Source organism: Thalassophryne amazonica, chromosome 2 (assembly GCF_902500255.1).
Source record: "Thalassophryne amazonica chromosome 2, fThaAma1.1, whole genome shotgun sequence".
In the NCBI taxonomy this organism is placed as follows: Eukaryota; Metazoa; Chordata; class Actinopteri; order Batrachoidiformes; family Batrachoididae; genus Thalassophryne; species Thalassophryne amazonica.
The window spans coordinates 141,113,907-141,133,916 of record NC_047104.1 but is presented as its reverse complement, the minus strand read 5'-3'; the positions used below and the strand labels follow the sequence as shown (position 1 = coordinate 141,133,916).

At 42.5% G+C, this 20,010-nt stretch overlaps 1 protein-coding gene across 1 annotated transcript in view; it reads right to left on the bottom strand.

Annotated features, from left to right (window-relative positions):
- The window catches only part of LOC117531825 (very long-chain acyl-CoA synthetase-like), a 66,181-nt gene extending 51,032 nt beyond the window's left edge, over nucleotides 1–15,149 (bottom strand). Inside the window, exons 1-7 of the mRNA XM_034195004.1 lie at nucleotides 14,659–15,149; nucleotides 7,899–8,108; nucleotides 7,623–7,781; nucleotides 4,536–4,660; nucleotides 4,126–4,320; nucleotides 3,063–3,153; nucleotides 2,780–2,978 (exon numbers count right to left, since the gene is read on the bottom strand). Coding sequence (XP_034050895.1) covers nucleotides 2,780–2,978; nucleotides 3,063–3,153; nucleotides 4,126–4,320; nucleotides 4,536–4,660; nucleotides 7,623–7,781; nucleotides 7,899–8,108; nucleotides 14,659–15,136 — 1,457 coding nt within the window. The 5' untranslated portion in view covers nucleotides 15,137–15,149. The remainder of the gene's footprint in view (nucleotides 1–2,779; nucleotides 2,979–3,062; nucleotides 3,154–4,125; nucleotides 4,321–4,535; nucleotides 4,661–7,622; nucleotides 7,782–7,898; nucleotides 8,109–14,658) is intronic.
- Between the last annotated feature and the right edge of the window lie 4,861 nt (nucleotides 15,150–20,010).

Here is a 20,010-nt window from a genome sequence, read left to right as displayed (position 1 = left end):
AAGCGGCCGAAATGGGCTTCCTCAGGAGGGTGGCTGGTGTCTTAGAGAGTGGATGAGAAGTTTGGTCATCCATGGGGAGCTCGGTGTAGAGCCGCTGCTCCTTCACGTTGAAAGGAGCCAGCTGAGGTGGTTCAGGCATCTGGTAAGGATGCCTCTTGGGCGCCTTCCTAGGAAGGTGTTCCAGGAACGTCCATCTGGGAGGAGACCCCGGGGAAGACCCAGGACTAGGTGGAGAGATTATATCTCCACACAGGCCTGGGAACGCCTCGGGATCACCCAGTCAGAGGTGGTCAATGTGGCACAGGAAAGGGAAGTCTGGGGTCCCCTGCTGGAGCTGTTGCCCCCGCGACCCGATGCCGGATAAGTGGTTGAAGATAAATTAATGAATGTTATTTATTAAAGTTTTGTTTCTTCCATTAGTTCTGTTATTTTAGTGTTCATTCTTGTGTTTAAGTTGGTTTCATGGGCCTATGTGCTACTGTAAACCCACTTGTATGTAAGGCCTGTCAGAGTGTTGCACTCTTTAAATACAGCTCTACACAGTGCCGGACATTAGACCTGGTTTTTGGTGGTCTTGGGTGTAAACACTTTTTGGTAACAGGCAACATCAACACACTAGCCCTGTACCCAGTGACGCCTCACATTTAGATCAACATGCTCACATGATCAAAAGTGGTACCGTGATTGAGAGGATGCAGGCGCTGGATGTTAAAATTACACCTGCATCAGGTGGGAACTATATGACACTTGGATTGCATCATATGCTTCTTTGCTACATGTAGAAACTAGGGGCTAAAGGTTAGACATTATTGTCTAGGAAGTATTTGTGTCAAATTTAGTGCCTGCATCACCATTTGAAGGAATGTTTCAGTTATCTGCTGCACTAATTTGATAACAGTGAAAGAGTTTACTTATAGCACTGACAAGGCTAATGGGTCAATAACTGGATGGGTCAAAATGTTTGCCAGCATTGATAAACAGGTGATATTCTCCATGTCTTTTAGAAGCACCTCTCTTTCAGTCAGCAGTTATGGGTCCCTGACACAGGACGGCGTTCTTTGAGAGTCCCTTGTGCATTTAAAAAATCTGCCAGGACACACAAGGGATGCAAAAACACCTTTCTGCACAAGTGCTCCAATGTCCCTTGTGCATTGTAAAAGAGTACATTTCTTGCCGATCTATATTTTCCCCGAGCATCCTCTGTGCTTCCTCTGTGCGAGCATGGAATCTTGTGCTTCCACTTGGCTTTCTGTGTGCCACACTTCGGTGACCATTGGGGTTTCTTTGAGCATCTATTCAGTGGTTCTTCTGTCTACTAGTAGACCCCTGAGCATTTTTAGGTAACACTGGCCTCTGCTTTGTGACCATATGCATCTGGCTATATATAGAGAGGAGAAGCACTTTTCCATCACTCTTTACCTACCTGTCAAAGAAGATGCCCTGTCTGATTTGTTGTACTATGCCAACTATTGAGATAAGAGCGTCGGGCTGCGCCACTGTCCGAGGTTCTGAACAAGTCAAGCGAAAATGCCTGCTGTGGGTCTATGCTGCATTATAGCTCTTTGCTCCGGCAGTCATTACAAGAGAGTTCACTCATGTCTGATCACATCTCCTCTCTTTAAAAACAGAAAAGAAAGAAGCCCGTGTGCCAGTACCTTATCCACTGTTTACTTTTTGCAATAGCGATTGATTGGTCGGATGAATTTTGTTGGTAATCTGGGGTAATCTATATTGTAAATACATATTTACAATAGCAGTACTTTATAATGAACTTTAATCATATAAATCATGGCAAACAGCCATGTGCATTCATTCAGCCAATCATGGTTGGCCAACCATGGTGTCATCTGTGCCTGCTTTGATCATCCTCTAGCCTCTGCAGCCCTTCTGTATTTGTTTTAAACATGCTCAAAAATTCACGGCAACCTTGGCACCCAGTGTGCTTCAACTGAGCATTCCCTGTAGGACCTTGGCATGCACTGTGCCTTCCTTCAGCCTTCTGTGGCATCCTCCCGGATTTTGTGGTAGCACAAGGGATGCTGAAGGGACTTCATCCCTGTGTAACAGGGATTTTAAAGAGTTTCACCAAAATTGGTAAAAAAAAAATCTCTGTCAAAAGGTTTTTCAGAAGCACAGCTGGAATCTCGTCTGGTTGCCTTGTTATGGTCAAGGTTTTTGCCACAAGCAGAGACTTTGCAGAGACTAGGTGAAGGTGCTATGGATTCCTTCCTCAGCCACTCCTCCTCAACCCTCTGTCCCTCAGCATGGAATGGCAGTTGGTACCTCTCAACAGGTCTAATGCCTCTCAGTGTGGAAACAGTCAGATAGATGTTGATTCTAGTCTGATCGTGTTCTTGTTCAGACCCACTTTTAGGATTTAAATGTGATATTTGGACATATTTCTGGAAAGTCAGTACTCTCTGCCATCTTCAAAAAATGCAAAACACCTATGTTGCTAGTACTGAATATTGCAACGGATTTGCAGGATGGGCCTCATATCCGTGAAATGTGCATATGCAGACTTCCCATGAACTAACGTGGTCAGACCAAGGCACATGATATGTTTGGCTAACTTCAACAGTCACATGCCTGAGTGTCCCTGAATGGTGCAGTTTTGCACTCATAAATGGGAAGAAACCCTACTTTAAAATAATTTATTCCATTTCCAGAATTCTTATTGATGATCTCTTCCTCAATGATTAGACCTGATGATAATAAAACTGGCCTTATTTTTCACCCAGCTATATTAGAAAACCCAAAACATATTTTGGATACTGACCTGAAGGTGTCTCCAATACGGTCATGAAAGTATAAGAATCCCTCCTTGTCTATCTTTAGGACATCTCCAGTGTTAAAGTAGACATCTCCTTTCTCAAAAACGTCCCCCAGTTTCTTCTTCTCTGTCTGCTGTTCGTTCTTGGCATAGCCACTGAAAGGTGTTCTCTCTCCAATCTTCCCAACCAACAAACCAGTCTCCCCTGTGTTGTTTTCAACAAATACATAAACGGTATCATTAAGAACTGCTGGATATGTGACAGTCTGGATTTTTCACATTGGCTCACCTCGACGGATTTTAATGCAAAATCCATTTGAGTCCTTGACTGGCTCCCCGGTCTCTGTGTCGTACTTTATGAGAGCATGTGGCATCCTGGACTAAACAATATTCAAAGAACAAAACATACAAAATTGAATTAAGCAATGAACCATACACAGAAACTTGTGGTGCTGCAAAGGTGTTAAAGTATGTTTATTCAGAAAGTTGATGAAACAGGCTACCTAGTAGTGCGAGTACATTTTTCAAGATTAAATATAATCACCTGAAAAATATTGAGCAGGAAAACAGATTAGCGTTTGAATGGAACAACCAAGATGTGCTTTTACTGAAAGATGATGAGATATTGGTGTATAATTCAAAACATGGTACGTGTTCCCCAGCTGGGATGTCCAGGAGTAGAGATCTCAAAAGCAGCTGGTGTTGGCAGACACACACCCCTGTCCGTTCAGCACCCAGACCAAAGTGTCTCTCTGTTTCTGTGTTATGTGGTTATTCATTTTAGTTATTTGTTATGTAATTGCATATGTAGGTATTGTCGTAGTTATTTACATATACCTGTCCTGGCGGTGGTCTCTGTTTGTAATGTGACACAATGTGACTGGAGAAAGTGTGTATTATGTAGCTTTTGTCTCTTACATCACCAGTCATACAACTTCACGGTGGAGTGAAACAGATAAGAATTTTTTTTTATTCAAAAAAAAAAAAAAAAAAGGACATGACATTACAGTTAGTTTTCCAAAGGGTGTGTGAGAGACTCAAGCCCATATTGGATCGGTTTTCTTGCATGAACACTATATGTACAAGTATATTAACAATAATCCTTATATGTAGTTGGCTCAATTATGCAAGGCCTCTGAAAGTGGAAGGACTGTCTGTAAACATGGCTGTAATTAAACATTACTTTGTGATATTTATGGTAAAACCCTTGAATTACTGTTCAAAGTCAACACTCAAAGTGCATCTTGAATGTTTCATTTCACCTCCATTGTATTGGTGTGTGGAGGCAAAATTATTAAACTTGTCACTGTACAAATATTTTTGCACCTGACTAACATCCATTTCCCTCTTACTTGTTGCAAAAACATCTCTTTGCCAACAGCTCCAATTTTTCCAGTGTAGTTGAAAAATGAAACATTTCCTTCTGTAGCTCCATAGAATTCACAGACACGAATGTTCCCAAAACGCTGCAAAAATTCAGTCCAGATGTCAGCTCTGGTCCCATTCCCAATAGCAATTCGGACTTTGTGGTCTTTGTCATTGTCTCTCTGAAAGAAGTGAAGGACAGACTGATACACCTTGGACAAAACATAAAAAAAATTCTGCAGGCCCACTGCTGGATTGGAGGTCATGCAGTGTTTGACTGCAGCAGATGTTAACTGCCTGCACAAATTTAATTAAATAAGGTTTGAACCATTAATGCACCACATATTTTAATTATAAAACAGATTAGAACCAAAGTGGACGGTATATTCAGACTTACCTTTGGTGTGTTGCAGAGGTAGCGCATGGTCTCTCCTATGTACTGAATGACTGTCACATTATACTTTCTACAGTCATCCCAGAACTTAGAGGCAGAGAATTTACGCTTTAAAGCAACAGTAATACCTAAAAATAAAAATGCACAAGTTTAGCCACATTAAGTTGTAATTGTCATAAAAAATAATAACTGTGCCCTGTGCAAAGGTGTTGGATGTAGTGACATGAGTAGTCACGGTCACATATGATGGACGTGACCCGTGCGATTGGGTGTCATGTGCCCAGACACGCAGCAGTCTGTCCCGCCGTCCAGCTGCTGCAAGCAGTGACAGGGCGGACGGCCCTGTCGGAATTTATACACGTGGCGGGCACGTGTATAAACCCCGACCCGATCTGAACCGGCAGTAAGGATCCAAAGAGTCTTATCCAAAAGCTCCTTTGTCAGTGATCTTCCACACAGGACCATCCGCCCTCATTGCCGCTTGCAGCTGCCGGACAGTGGGAAGGTCGGCTTTCCGCTGAAGGGCTGATGTCCTGGAGGGAGTAAGAGGGAGAGAGAGAGAAAGAGAGAGAGGGTTGCCGGGCGTGCGAACGAGCGGTGAGTGCTATCTGTATGCGCCGTCATATGGAATAATTATGTGGTAGTGAATAACGCATCTGCCCTTGGGTCATGGCGGATGTAACCATCCCCCTCGCACATGTTACACGGATTACAGGGGAGGTGATGGCCTAGTGGTTAAGGCGTTGGGCTTGAGACCAGAAGATTCTCAGTTTAAATCCCAGCCTGACTGGAAAATCAATAAGGGCCCTTGGGTAAGGTCTTTAATCTCCTATTGCACCCAGGGTGTAGTGAGCGCCTTGTATGGCAGCACCCTCACATCGGGGTGAATGTGAGGCATTATTTGTAAAGCGCTTTGAGCATCTGATGCAGATGGAAAAGCGCTATATAAATGCAGTCCATTTATGACATGACAGCTGCAGCGTGTGGTCGCCGTGCAGTGGGAAGCATGTCTCGAGCCATTCCAAAGGTGATTACTTACTTTATTTACATTGTAGTGCCTTGGTAAATCATTGCGTAGGCAACCCTCTAATGGTTAAAATGATGTCTCAGTCATTATACGAGGGCTGCCAATAAAGTAACGGTCCTTTTTATTTTTTTCAAAAACTATATGGATTTCATTCATATGTTTTTACGTCAGACATGCTTGAACCCTCGTGCGCATGCGTGAGTTTTTCCACGCCTGTCGGTGACGTCATTCGCCTGTGAGCACTCCTTGTGGGAGGAGTCGTCCAGCCCCTCGTCGGAATTCCTTTGTCTGAGAAGTTGCTGAGAGACTGGCGCGTTGTTTGATCAAAATTTTTTCTAAACCTGTGAGACACATCGAAGTGGACACGGTTCGAAAAATTAAGCTGGTTTTCGGTGAAAATTTTAACGGCTGATGAGAGATTTTGAGGTGATTCTGTCGCTTTAAGGACTTTTCACGGTGCGAGACGTCGCTCAGCGCTCTCAGCCGCCGTTGTCAGCCTGTTCAAGCTGAAAACCTCCACATTTCAGGCTCTACTGATCCAGGACGTCGTGAGAGAACAGAGAAGTTTCAGAAGAAGTCGGTTTCAGCATTTTATCCGGATATTCCACTGTTAAAGGAGATTTTTTTAATGAAAGACGTGCGGACGGGTCCGCGCGTCGGGACGCAGCCGACGCGGTGCGGCGGCACAGGAAAAACACCTCCGTGTTGATAACCATTTGTAAAATCCAGGTGGCTTTTGATGGCTTTCAGTGGAGTGAGTATATGAGAAATTGTTTAACAGCAGGACATGTTCCAACTTGTCCTTAAGGCTTCCAATGGAGGTGTTTTTCCTGTGCCGCCGCACCGCGTCGGCTGCGTCCCGACGCGCGGACCCGTCCGCACGTCTTTATTAAAAAAATCTCCTTTAACAGTGGAATATCCGGATAAAATGCAGAAAACCGACTTCTTCTGAAATTTCTCTGTTCTCTCACGACGTCCTGGATCAATAGAGCCTGAAATGTGGAGGTTTTCAGCTTGAACAGGCTGATGACGCCGCCTGAGAGCGCTGAGCGACGTCTCGCACCGTGGGAAGTCCTTAAAGCGACAGTATCACCTCAAAATCTCTCATCAGCCATTAAAATTTTCACTGAAAACCAGCTTAATTTTTCGAACCATGTCCACTTCGATGTGTCTCACAGGTTTAGAAAAAATTTTGATCAAACAAAGCGCCAGTCTCTCATCAACTTCTCAGACAAAGGAATTCCGACGAGGGGCTGGACGACTCCTCCCACAAGGAGTGCTCACAGGCGAATGACGTCACCGACAGGCGTGGAAAAACTCACGCATGCGCACAAGGGTTCAAGCATGTCTGACGTAAAAACATATGAATGAAATCCATATAGTTTTTGAAAAAAATAAAAAGGACCGTTACTTTATTGACAGCCCTCGTATGTTGATTACAGCTGTGACGCCACCTTCACAAGTGCCGCTCATCTCTGTGCTGCGCTGATGTACCATCTGAATGGGGTGTTACAGCCATGATAGCATAATGTTATATATATATCTTCTAAATCATGAGGTGGAGTGACAATAGATCTGTAATACGCTCATTATGGATGTAACACTGCGTTCAGCGGCACATGCTACTCTGTTGCTCAGAGACGTGCAGTGCAGCTGAATGGGCTGATCCATGGCTCTGAGACGCATGGACTCACAGTGACTCACAGTGTTTTTGGTATGAGTGCGCAATGTTCACGTCTACTTCATAAAATGAATGAGTGCCACAAACTTTGCACATTACAATATTTACTTTGCACACCCCGAATGGGATGTATGGGGGTGCAGACCAGGACATGCTGGCAGGATTGGACATGACTGACCATGGTGAATTTCCCTCACACGCAATCAGACTGTTTCAAATGCTGTTTGAAATGCTATATGTGTGTGTGTGCGTGTGTGTGTGTATATATATATATATATATATATATATATATATATATATATATATATATATATATATATATATATATATATATATATAAATGTGTGTGCATGTATATATCTATGTATGCATGTAAAATGACCTTTGTCTATGGCTCCACATATTCCAATTACAAAGCCAACTGTGTGGTAGAGAGGCAGATTAATGTAGATGATGTCATCTGAGCGTACACCAGCAGAAGACAGAATCACTGTTATCCTCCACAACTTTGAATGGTAAATTATTGCTGCTTTGGGAAGCCCTACAACATATCAACATGACATTTCTTTATTGCCAAGGCTACGTAGCTCTAAGCAATTAATACAGATGTTTCTCTATGCACATCAGAAGTGTAGAGGGTAAAAAGCAGTGAGGTTACCTGTGGTTCCTGAGGTGTAGATGTACAGTGCAGGACTGTTTAGATGGATGTTGGACCTAAACTGAGGTGACAGAGGCTGCTCTGATGCCTGCTGGATCTTGTCAGAGAGACTTTCTAAACCGTCCAAGTCACAGCTCTCACTGAGGATAAACACGCGGACACCCTGCTGCTGCAAAGAGGGCAGCACCTCCTCTACAGCTCCTCGCAAGTCTGAAAGAGGACCAGCCAATAAAGGAGGTGAACCCATCCAGAAGGACAAAATGTGATGACTAAAGACAGTGCAAGAGCCCCTGATGTAGTGCTGGTACTTAACAGCAGCAAACTTAATAATCAGCTGATCGTATACCAGACACAAAGTCACACAGTGTTAAGAACTCTAAACTGTCACAGCACAACATCCATATATATATATATATATATATATATATATATATATATATATGTATATATATATGTATACACACGAGGTCTGTCAATACAGTAACGGTCCTTTTTATTTTTTTCAAAAACTATATGGCTTTCATTCATATGTTTTTACGTCAGACAAGCTTGAACCCTCGTGCGCATGCGTGAGTTTTTCCACGCCTGTTGGCTACATCATTCGCCTGTGAGCACTCCTTGTGGAAGGAGTGGTCCCGCCCCCTCGTCGGATTTTCATTGTCTGGAAATGGCGGAATGAAAAGGACTTTTTTTCCATCAGAATTTTTTCAGAAACTGTTAGAGACAGGCACCTGGAAACCATTCAAAAATGTATCTGGCTTTCGGTGAAAAGTTTACAGGCTTCACAGAAAATAAGGACTGTTACTACAGCTTTATGGACCCCTTTAAGGATGCTCAGCGTGCCGCGCTCCAAGCTGCGACGACGCGGCACAAGCCACCGGACCATTTCTAAACGGATGGCTCTGTGGATACGAGACCGTCGTGTGCTCTTTCTCTGGTTATCACAAGAGCTGTACATCAGCCATTTTGTGGCAGATTTCACTTTTAACAAGAGATTTTGTCATGGAAAGCCGCGCGGAGGCTTCGCGCGTAAAGATCGATTCACTTTGGAAGCGAGACAAAGGAACATCTCCGTTTCGGCATGTCAGAGGACAAGTTTGGACATGCCTATCTTGGCTTTCAATGCTTACCAGTCCAGTAAGTATCAGAGAAATTGTGGAGAACTGGACATGTCCAAACTTGACCTCATGGCGCAAAGCAACGCCGTGATGAAGCCTCACAGGACATGTTGGGGCATGTCCAGCTCATGCACAATTTCTCGGATACTCACACGACTGAAAAGCAACCGGAAGCCGTCTGAAAGCCACCTGAAAGCTGTCCTGTGAGACCAACACGGAGGTGGTTTTGTCCCGCGCCATGAGCGGCACGGTGGTGCAATCCTCTGCTTCTCTTTCCATGAAAAAACTCCTGTAACAGTAGAATGTGCCGAAAAAGTGCTGATGTCCACGCCTTCTGCCTTTTTTTGTGGAAGTCAGACGATGTCCCGGATCAACAAAGCCTTTACGTTGGAAATGATCTGGTTGTTTCAGCGGCGTTTCAGTCTGTCGATCGGCGCTCAGAGCGTGCCGCGCTCTCAGATGCTGTGGGCAGTCTTTAAACCGGTTGGAGCACTCCTTAATCTGTGTAATCCCCATAAAATCGTCGCTGAGAGCCATCTAAATTTTCCGAATGGTGTCCACCTGGAAGTCTCTCACAGTTTCTGGAAAAAATTGATGCAGCAAAGCTCCAAATCGTTCATTTATTCGCAATAAAAATCCGATGAGAGGGGTGGACCACTGCTCACACAAAACCTGCTCACAGGCGAATGACGCAACCGACAGCCATGAAAAAACTCACGCATGCACACGAAGGTTCAAGCTTATATATACATATAATTTATTTATTAAGAAGAAATTGAAATACAGCTGTTGAGCCATTCGATGCATAGCAGTGGGTCAGAACCTCCCTTTTGTAACCTGTCCATTATTTTTGGACCCCAGCTGAAGTGTGCCGAAAAAAATGGTATGTACGGGTCAGTTTCTTTGGTACCTGTTCCTCAATGAAATGAAATGGCAAATGGAGGAAAACTGTTTTAGTTCCTGCAGGTTTATGTGTTCATGACCTCGGCCAAGGGTGTTGTTCTTTCAGTGTGTACCTCTTAGCAGGATTACACAAAAACCTCATAAGTGTGTTGGGAAAGTGTAGTGACACGGACCCACAACAGGGGGTGTAAATGAACGGACAATGAAAGAGTCGAATATGAACACTTTACTGTCGTGAATGAGCACAACCACAATACAGAGGAATATAAAATTTTGCAAACAGTCAATCACAAAGGTGAAGTGTGTGCAGGCTCGAGGATAGAAGACGTCTGTCCTGAGAAGAACCGGAACCACACGATTTCCTCCGCCACGAACCTGGAGAATACTGGAGCCGCCAAGTCCCGAGTCCCCAGGTGGCCACCGTCTCCGAATGTCGGATCTGGTACTGCTGGCGAGGAGCAGAGACAATAAGATGTGGGTGTGTGTACACCCAGTAACAACAAAGGTGGAGATTCCACCTCCACCTCAAATCCAGAACCCTGGCACGTGCAGTGTTAGTGAGTACTTATCAAAGTTTGGCATGGGGAGCGAAGACGTCAGCCCTCCACGTTCCACAAACCCAGCCTCCAGCTGCAAGCACTCACAGAACCGACTGCAAACAACACAAAAGCAAAAACTCTCTGTGAAAGACAAAACAAACAGCTGAGCAGTTTACCTTCACAGGTCGAAGATATCTCGGCAACGAGGTGGAGATGACGTCCGGGTTTTATGGAGTAGCATGATGAAGTGTAGATGGGTGACAGCTGTCATGAGATGATGAGTGACAGCTGTCACCCCCGGCTGTGTCCGTGGCGGCAGCGCCTTCTCGTGCCTGAAGCCCGCACTTCAGGCAGGGCGCCCTCTGGCGGTGGGCCAGCAGTACCTCCTCTTCTGGCGGCCCACACAACAAAGTGATTTTCTTGATCCTTGGAATGGTGGTGCAAGGGTCAAGTTGGAAACCATTAACTTCTTAAGTGAACCTGATTATGAGGACACCTCAAGGAATTTGACCTTTTTTTAACCCTCATTGACATTTCACAATAGGAGATAGGGTCTTTCTTACCCCCCTTAAACGCAAACTCAAAGCAAATCTCTACAACTTGATATAAATGAATTAATATAACGCAATGCTAAAATACCCTCGCCCATATGAGCATTGTGTTCTTTCTAATTTTCAGTTGTTTAATTCATTATTAAGATCCTATTGTTTTACAATTTGTACATGTTCAATAAAGCCCCTCTACCAATCAATCATGCACGCTAACGTCCACGAATTGTTTTGTAAATCAGTTCAGAGGTGTTATTAGGTTCCAAAAAGAGCATTTTCTGTTTTAGAAGTGTTTATTTCTCACTAGCTTTTACATAATATATGATAAAGAGGTAATATTTACACACAAACGAAACAGAGTTTCCACCTTCCACCGTCACCACGCTAATGTACGGTAAATGGTTTGTAAATCCTTCCAGAGGTGTTATCAGGTTACAAAAACAGCATTTGCAGTTTTAGAAGTGTTTATTTCTTGCTAGCTTTTACATAATATATGACAAAGAGGTTATATTTACACACAGATGGACTGCATTTATTAGCGCTCTTTCCATCTGCATCAGATGCTCAAGGTGCTTTACAAATAATGCCTCACATTCACCCCGATGTGAGGGTGCTGTCATACAAAGTACTCACTACACAACGGGAGCAACTAGGGGATTAAGAACCTTGCCCAAGGGTCCTTAGTGATTTTCCGGTCAGGCTGGGATTTGAACCAAGGAACCTCTGGTCTCAAGCCCAACGCTTAACCACTAGATCATCAAACGAAATGGAGTTTTCACCTAACTAGCAGTGTGTGATGCCTGCTAAATGGTTTTTAAATCCTTCCATAGGTGTTATCAGTTTTTAAGTGTTTATTTCTCGCTAGCTTTTACATAATACGAGGTCTGCCCATAAAGTATCGTACCTTTTTATTTTTTTTTTTAACTATATGGATTTGATTCATATGTTTTCACATCAGACAAGCTTGAACGCTTGTGCGCATGCGTGAGTTTTTCCATGCCTGTCAGTGACGTCATTCGCCTGTGAGCACGCCTTGTGGAAGGAGTGGTCCCGCCCCGTCATCGGATTTTCATTGTCTGGAAATGGCGGAATGATTTGGGGTTTTTTTCCCATCAGAATTTTTTCAGAAGCTGTTAGAGACTGGCACCTGGAAACCATTCGAAAAATTTATCTGGCTTTCGGTGAAAATTTTACGGGCTTCACAGAGAATAAGGACTATTAATACAGTTTTAAGGACGCCCTACAATGGCGCTCGGCGCACCGCGCTCCAAGCCGCGACGACAGGCACGAACCACCGGATCATTTCTAAATGGATGGCTGTGTGGAGCTGGGACCGTCATGTGCACTTTCTCTGGTTATCAATAGAGCTGGACATCAACCATTTTCTGGCAGATTTCACTTTTAACAAGAGATTCTGTCATGGAAAGCCGCGCGGAGGCTTTGTGCGTCACGACCGAGTCGCTGTTCGAAGGAGACAAAGAACGCCTCCGTTTCGGCGTGCCAGAGGACAAGTTCGGACATGCCCAGCTCTCCACAATTTCTCTTATAACTCACTCGACTGGTAAGCATTGAAAGCCGAGATAGGCATGTCCGAACTTGTCCTCTGGCACGCCGAAATGGAGGTGTTCCTTTGTCTCGCTTCCAAAGCAAATCGGTCGTGACGCGCGAAGCCTCCGCGTGGCTTTCCATGACAAAATCTCGTTAAAAGTGAAATCTGCCGGAAAATGGCTGATGTCCAGCTCTTGTGATAACCAGAGAAAGAGCACACGACGGTCTCGTATCCACAGAGCCATCCGTTTAGAAATGGTCCGGTGGCTTGTGCCGCGTCATCGCAGCTCGGAGCGCGGTGCGCCGAGCGTCCTTAAAGGGGTCCTTAAAGCTGTACTAACAGACCTTATTCTCTGTGAAGCCCGTAAAATTTTCACCGAAAGCCAATAAATTTTTCGAATGGTTTCCAGGTGCCAGTCTCTAACAGCTTCTGAAAAAATTCTGATGATGATGTGAAAACATATGAATCAAATCCATATAGTTAAAAAAAATAAATAAAAAGGTACGATACTTTATGGACAGACCTCGTATATGAGAAAGGTGTTATTTCTAACCAAAAATGAAGCAACGTAAGCAGCTAGCAACACCAGGAAGTGATGTCACCACGCTAATGTCTGTGAGATCATGCTTTAAAATTAGGTACAGAATGTGACTTTTTAACATCTTAAAATACCTTTAACAATAGGTCGTTAGCCATCTTAAAACGTGTCCAAGGTCTGTGTCCCAAGAATGTTCCCTGTGAATTTGAAGACTGTGGCAGTAATAGAAATGGACTTATGCTGTACACAGACAGACGGACGGATGGACAGACAGACGGACACCAGGTCTTTGCAATACACAATGGCCATGTGTTGGCTTTGGGTAAAAAATATAAAAGCCAGAATGATGGGTTGCTAAGTACATAAGAAAACTGGCACTAAAACTGATTATTTGCAGGTATTATACCCAAGCGTTCCATTACTTATGCAACCCATCATCCTGGCTTTTATGTTTTTAATTAATTTATATCAAGTTGTAGAGATTTGCTTTGTGTTTGAGTTTAAGGAAGATAATTTTATAAATTTTTATTTTTGTATTTGAAATGGCATAAACAAATTATGTAAAATACCAAGTGGTCCAATACTTTTGGAGGGTACTGTGTATAAAAATGAATTTTGAACCACATGTAAATAGAAGGGTTTTATTCAAACTTAAAAAAGGGCAGTGGAAGCACTAAGGGGGGGCTTGGGGGACCTTAACCCCCCCAATAATGAGCCAAGCCCCCCTCAGCTTCCCCAATAATTCTGCCAATAATGTGAATAGCGACTGACATATTTGTGGATCTCAACTGCATTTTTGCGCTGAGAATGTCTCAATATTGCGTAACTGAGCAAAGTGATGAATGCGATCATTCTAAGTGTTGTGTGTGTGCATTGATACCACATTTTAGAGGAGCATGGGTGACTAAAACATGTACCTTGGTATTTATAAAGCAATTTACTATATATTGTTCATTTCGACGACATTTTGTGGAGCCCCTCCAACTTTTACCTCAGCCCTCCCAACAAAAATTTCCTGGTGCCGCCACTAAAAAAGGGCACCTGTTAGTGCACTTCAAGTGTTGGTGGGGGGATGCATTCACTGAGTTGTTGCATATTTAGAAGAGGGTGTAAATGACTGGGTGGCATGGTGGCTTAGTGGTTGGCAAGAAGATCGCGGGATTGCTTCCCACCCTTTCTGTGTGGGGTTTTGCATATTCTCCCCTTGTGTGGGTGGGTGGGTTTCCTCCAGGCACTTTGATTCCCTGCCATAATCTAAACATGCTTATTTAGGGTTTTCTCCTTTTTCTGTCCCTGACCACGGTGCTGGACTGTGACTTCCCACTGCTCCTATGGTTGGACTGTGTTAAGATGGGTTAAATACAGAGGATAAATTTCATTTTATGTATGTACAATCACAATCAAGGCACTTCTATAGTTTCTCTTAATGAAAAGGAGCAGGATCATGGTCCAGTGTGTGTGTGTGTGTGTGTGTGTGTGTGTGTGTGTGTGTGTGTGTGTGTGTGTGTGTGTGTGTGTGTGTGTGTGTGTGTGTGTGTGTGTGTGTGTGTGTGTGTGCGTCTTACCAGCACCAGCCACCAGCACTTTGGCATCACAGCAGGAGAAACAGTGCAGCAAAGATTTGGATCTGATGTTGTAGTTGAGGAGAGCAGCTGTACATCCCAGCTTGGCCACAGCGAGCCAGATCCACACGAAGAGAGGCTCGTTTCCCAGGAACAGGGCCACCGTGTCTCCCTGCTCCAGGTGGCCGTGCGTCCTCAGAGCTCTGGCCGCTTTGTTGCTTTCTTTGTCGGCTTGGCTGTAAGTGTAGCAGCGCTCCTCAAAAACGATGAAATTCTTATGAGGATGTTTCGCCACTTTGTCCAGAAAACAGTCCAGAATACTATAGAAATTCTTCGAATGCACGAATTTGCTGACATGTTTCCATCTTCTAAATAAAATGAACTGGTACTTTAAGTCTGCCAGAAGATAAGGATTTCTCGCGTAAAGCAGAAACAAAATCACCAAACCCGCCAGCGCGGTGAACAGAATATATAAGATCATTATAAGAGACAGAGACAGGGGGGAATAAAGAACGTCTCAGACCTGTAGAGGTTTAAATCTTCACACAGGTGTCCTGCGCCGCGGTGTCAAAGCGTCACTGGACTGGGATCAAGTCCCACGGTGTTGTGATTATGAACCCGCGCGGGGACTGTTATGTGTGCGTGTGTGCGCGAACCTGCTCAGTGCGCACCCTGACCATCCACCTGAATCCAGTGAGCATGGAATTTGACCCCGGGCCTTCTTTCACACCTTGTCACATGAACAATAGTAGGTCACGTGTCCCTCCAGGGGACAAAACCCCCCCACTGGGGATTATACAGGTGCTGGTCATGTAATTAGAATATCATGAAAAAGTTGATTTATTTCAGTAATTCCATTCAAAAAGTGAAACTTGTATATTATACAGTCATTTGCCCAGTTCTGGATCACTTTTTTGATAGTCCTATACGGAGCCATAATGCAACTGAATATATTTAGATAGATAGATAGATAGATAGATAGATAGATAGATAGATAGATAGATAGATAGATAGATAGATAGATAGATAGATAGATAGATAGATAGATAGATAGATAGATAGATAGATAGATAGATAGATAGATAGATAGATAGATAGATAGATAGATAGATAGATAGATAGATAGATAGATAGATAGATAGATAGATAGATAGATAGATAGATAGATAGATAGATAGATAGATAGATAGATAGATAGATAGATAGATAGATACCATAAAAAACATAAAAATCAATATAAAATCAAGGGGTGTATTGACATTAACTCCCCCTACCTCATGAATTTAACTTTCTTAAAGCATTCTTAAATAAAATGACATTATTACAATTCACAATATTTCTATCTAATGACTTTCAAATTTTTACAATCCTATTAGACCAAAAATGTTCACGAATATCAGTTCTACTATAAAAATGGAACAAATTGTGTTCATGATCTCTGCTACTTCTGTAAGGTTTTATACAATTGTTGATGTTTAGTGTAATGAGACCATTCAGCACCTTAAAATACAGTAACAAATCTGCTTTAGTGCATCTGCATTGCAAGGATTCCAACTTCAAAAGTCTATCTGGGTAAGACAGCCCTGTACAAACACTTAATTTACTAGTGAAACACCGCTGGACTGCTTCAATGTTGTCTACATTTGTTTTCAGCCTAGGTGACCAAACACAATTGGAGGTTTCCCGGATAGGCCGAACATAACTTTTGTACAATGATACATAAAACATATAATTGTGCCCCTTGAATGTGTTAAAAATATTTCTAATTACAAAATGAGCTTTTCGAATAATAGAATTACAGTGGTTTGAGAATTTCAAATTAGATTGTATAACAACCTCAACATCACAAATACTGTCCACGTTATCAATAACGCAATTGTCCATCTTATAGCAGTATGGATATTTCACATCCTTTTTTGGGTACACTGTAAAAAGTATAACATGCAGTTGTTCATTCAAACTAAAACTGTCATTTAAAACAAGATAAAAATATTGATTTGATTGTGAAACTCATTTTCTTTACATTTAGTGACATCAAGTTTGATTTGAACTGAACTAAATATATATCTAATGGACTCAAAACAAATTGTTTTACTTCTCTCAATTGTTTTCTTCTTCTTTATGACCTGCAATTAATATTTTTAGTTTGACTCAAATGTGAATTGCGCATGCGCATTGCACTGGTCTCATTCACCTTCAGGGAGCCAGCCAGACGTAGATGCACTGGATGGATTTTGTCCAACAATAAATGTAAGTAGCAAAGCTGTTGCTGATAATTAAAGTTTGAGTGTTTGTATTGTCAGAATTGCAAAATAATAGCCATAAAAATGTTAATAATTTGGATCAAGGCAAAGAATTTAGATTGAGTCAATTGAAATATTATTGTTTACATCAACATAAAATAATCAGGTCAAAGGAAGTTAAATAATTTAGATTCTGTGAAATGAAATAATTTAGATTATGTGAAGTGATGTGATATCTGAACATCAATTTTTTTTTTTTAGTTTAAGCAGGGTTATACTTTTTTCAGTGTATTGTTGTATTTGGATGTTATCTAGCTGAAAAAGTCAGGATGGTGTAGCCCTTCTACTTAAAGTGTGAAGCCACATTATGTGTGGTGCAAATACGTATTTGCCGGAAATGGATCACTTTGCCCCATTTTGGATCACGACACTCTGTGACACTTTGGGTTCATTCCTGGCATCTGGCTGGAGCCCTTCTAATGCAGAATGATACACACTATGCCCGAGAATGTATTTTGAACACAAAATTATATAAATTATACTTATTAAATGAGAATTTACTTAGTTTCGAAAGGCGCCGTTATACGTTTTTACAAGCAAAAAATAAAGTGTTTTTAAATACCTTCAAACCTGCATTATTTGGTCCATATATGGTCAGTAAAAAGTTGCTAAATTGAAATACGTTTATTGAGATTCCACATTATTTCTTAAAAAGCATAAATGTGCTGTGTTGCAAGAGCTCGCATAACAAAAGATCAACTTATTTCTCTATAGTACGACACTGTATATAACTGGAAACAGCATGTATCCACCATTCAATCTTCATGAACAAAATAATGCTTAATGATAATGCTACGTAAGCTTTTAACTCAATGGAGTGGGTCAGGATAGCACAAGATGCCCCAACTTGCTATCAATTCACACCTTATATTGTTAGAGATGGAGAGCAAAGGAGGGTTTTAAATGTGTGGAGGTGAGATTTCTCCCGAATTAAAAAGTAAAAGCCCCCACATTCATGCCCATTCGTGATGTTGAGATGACCCCCAAAGTACACATGGCTCACAAGTACAGACACAAGGCTGCTGCTTCAGTGATCCACAACCAATGCGTGCAGCAATTTAACAGCAAGACATAACACACTGACATTTTATACCCAAGTAAGTAAGTATTTTCCCACTCTAGAACCAAAAACACTGAATGGCTAACTCACCTTTGCTGCTTCTTAGAGATCGTCACTTTCACACTTGCATGAATGAGTGAGTGAGAAAAAGCGCACACACCACAGACACCGGATGTTTTGATTCCTCTGCTGATCACAAGGATGGCTGGATCTGGTCGAGCTTATGGTCGTTTGGAGACAAAACATTAGTTTTTCCATTGGTACCAAGTATTAGCTTATTCACGCTGATTACGAGAAACGGCGGCGCAAATACTACAGCAGTAATCCGGAACTGGGCAAGTGACTGTATTCATTCATTACACACAGACTGATATATTTCAAGTGTTTATTTCTTTTCATTTTGATGATTATAACTGACAACTAATGAAAACACCAAATTCAGTATCTCAGAAAAGGTTCAATATAAAATTCAAATTCAAATTTATTAATTTATATAGTGCCAATTCACAATGAAATCGTCTCAAGGCGCTTCACACAACATAAAACAAAAAAAATTGAATTAAAAATTTAAAACAATAAAAAAGACAACCATAAAAGAATAAAAACACATCATAACACTAATGATAAAACAGGGAAAACAAACAAGTCTTTAAACGTGACTTAAAAGTCTCCACAGTATCCGATTGCCGAATGTGTGCCGGGAGATCGTTCCACAGAGCATGGGCACGGTAGGAGAAAGCTCTGTGACCGGCAGACTTTTTATTCACCCTGGGAACAAATAGAAGTCCTGCACCCTGAGAACACAGGGCCCGAGCTGGTACATAGGGGCTTACCAGGTCAGCCAGATAGGGAGATGCAAATCCATGAACAATTTTATAAACTAATAACAGTACTTTAAAATCTGATCTTGCAGCAACTGGAAGCCAGTGCAGGGACGGCAAAACGGGTGTAATGTGGTCAAACTTTCTGCTTTGTGTCAAAAGTCTGGCAGCAGCATTTTGAACCAGTTGAAGACCCCTAATCCTGGACTGCGGTAAACCAGAAAATAGAGCATTACAATAGTCCAATCTAGAAGAGACAAATGCATGAATCGAAGTCTCAGCATCAGCCATAGACAGGATGGGACGAATCTTCGCTATGTTTCGCAAATGGAAGAAAGCAGTCCTCGTAATGTCTCAGATCAAAGGACAACGTAAGATCAAAAATTACTCCAAGGTTCCTCACTTTATCTGTATGATGTATAACACACAAACCTAAGCTAAGCGCTAGCTGATCAAATTGATGCAGATACCTCGCTGGACCAAGAACCATAACGTCAGTCTTATCAGAATTTAAAAGTAGGAAGTTACTAGACATCCATCTTCTTACTGATGCAAGGCAATCTTCCAAAGATTTTATGTGAATGAGATTACCAGCAGTTATCGGCATGTACAATTGAGTGTCATCAGCATAGTAATGAAAGGGAATCCCAAAATCATCTTCTTTGTCTTTTGGCTGTTCCCGTTAGGGGTCGCCCAGCAGATCAATCATTTCCATCTCACCCTGTCCTCTGTATCTTCCTCTCACACCAATCACCTGCATTCCTCCCTCAGCACATCCATAATCCTCCCCTTTGGCCTCCCTCTTCTCCTCTTGTCTGATGGCTCCATCCTCAGCATCCTTCTCCCTATATACCCCGGGTCCCTCCTCTGCACATGTCCAAACCATCTCAATCTCGCCTCTCTGACTTTGTCTCCAAACCGTCCCACCTGAGCTGTCCCTCTGATATGTTAATTCCTAATCTCGTTCCATTCTCGTCACTCCCAAAGAGAATCTCAACATCTTCAGCTCTGCCACCTCCAGCTCTGCCTCCTGTCTTTTTTTAGTGCCACCGTCTCTAAACCATACAACATAGCTGGTCTCACTACTGTCTTGTAAACTTTCCCCTTCACTCTTGCTGATATTCTTCGGTCACAAATCACTCCTGCCACCTTTCTCCACCCACTCCACCCT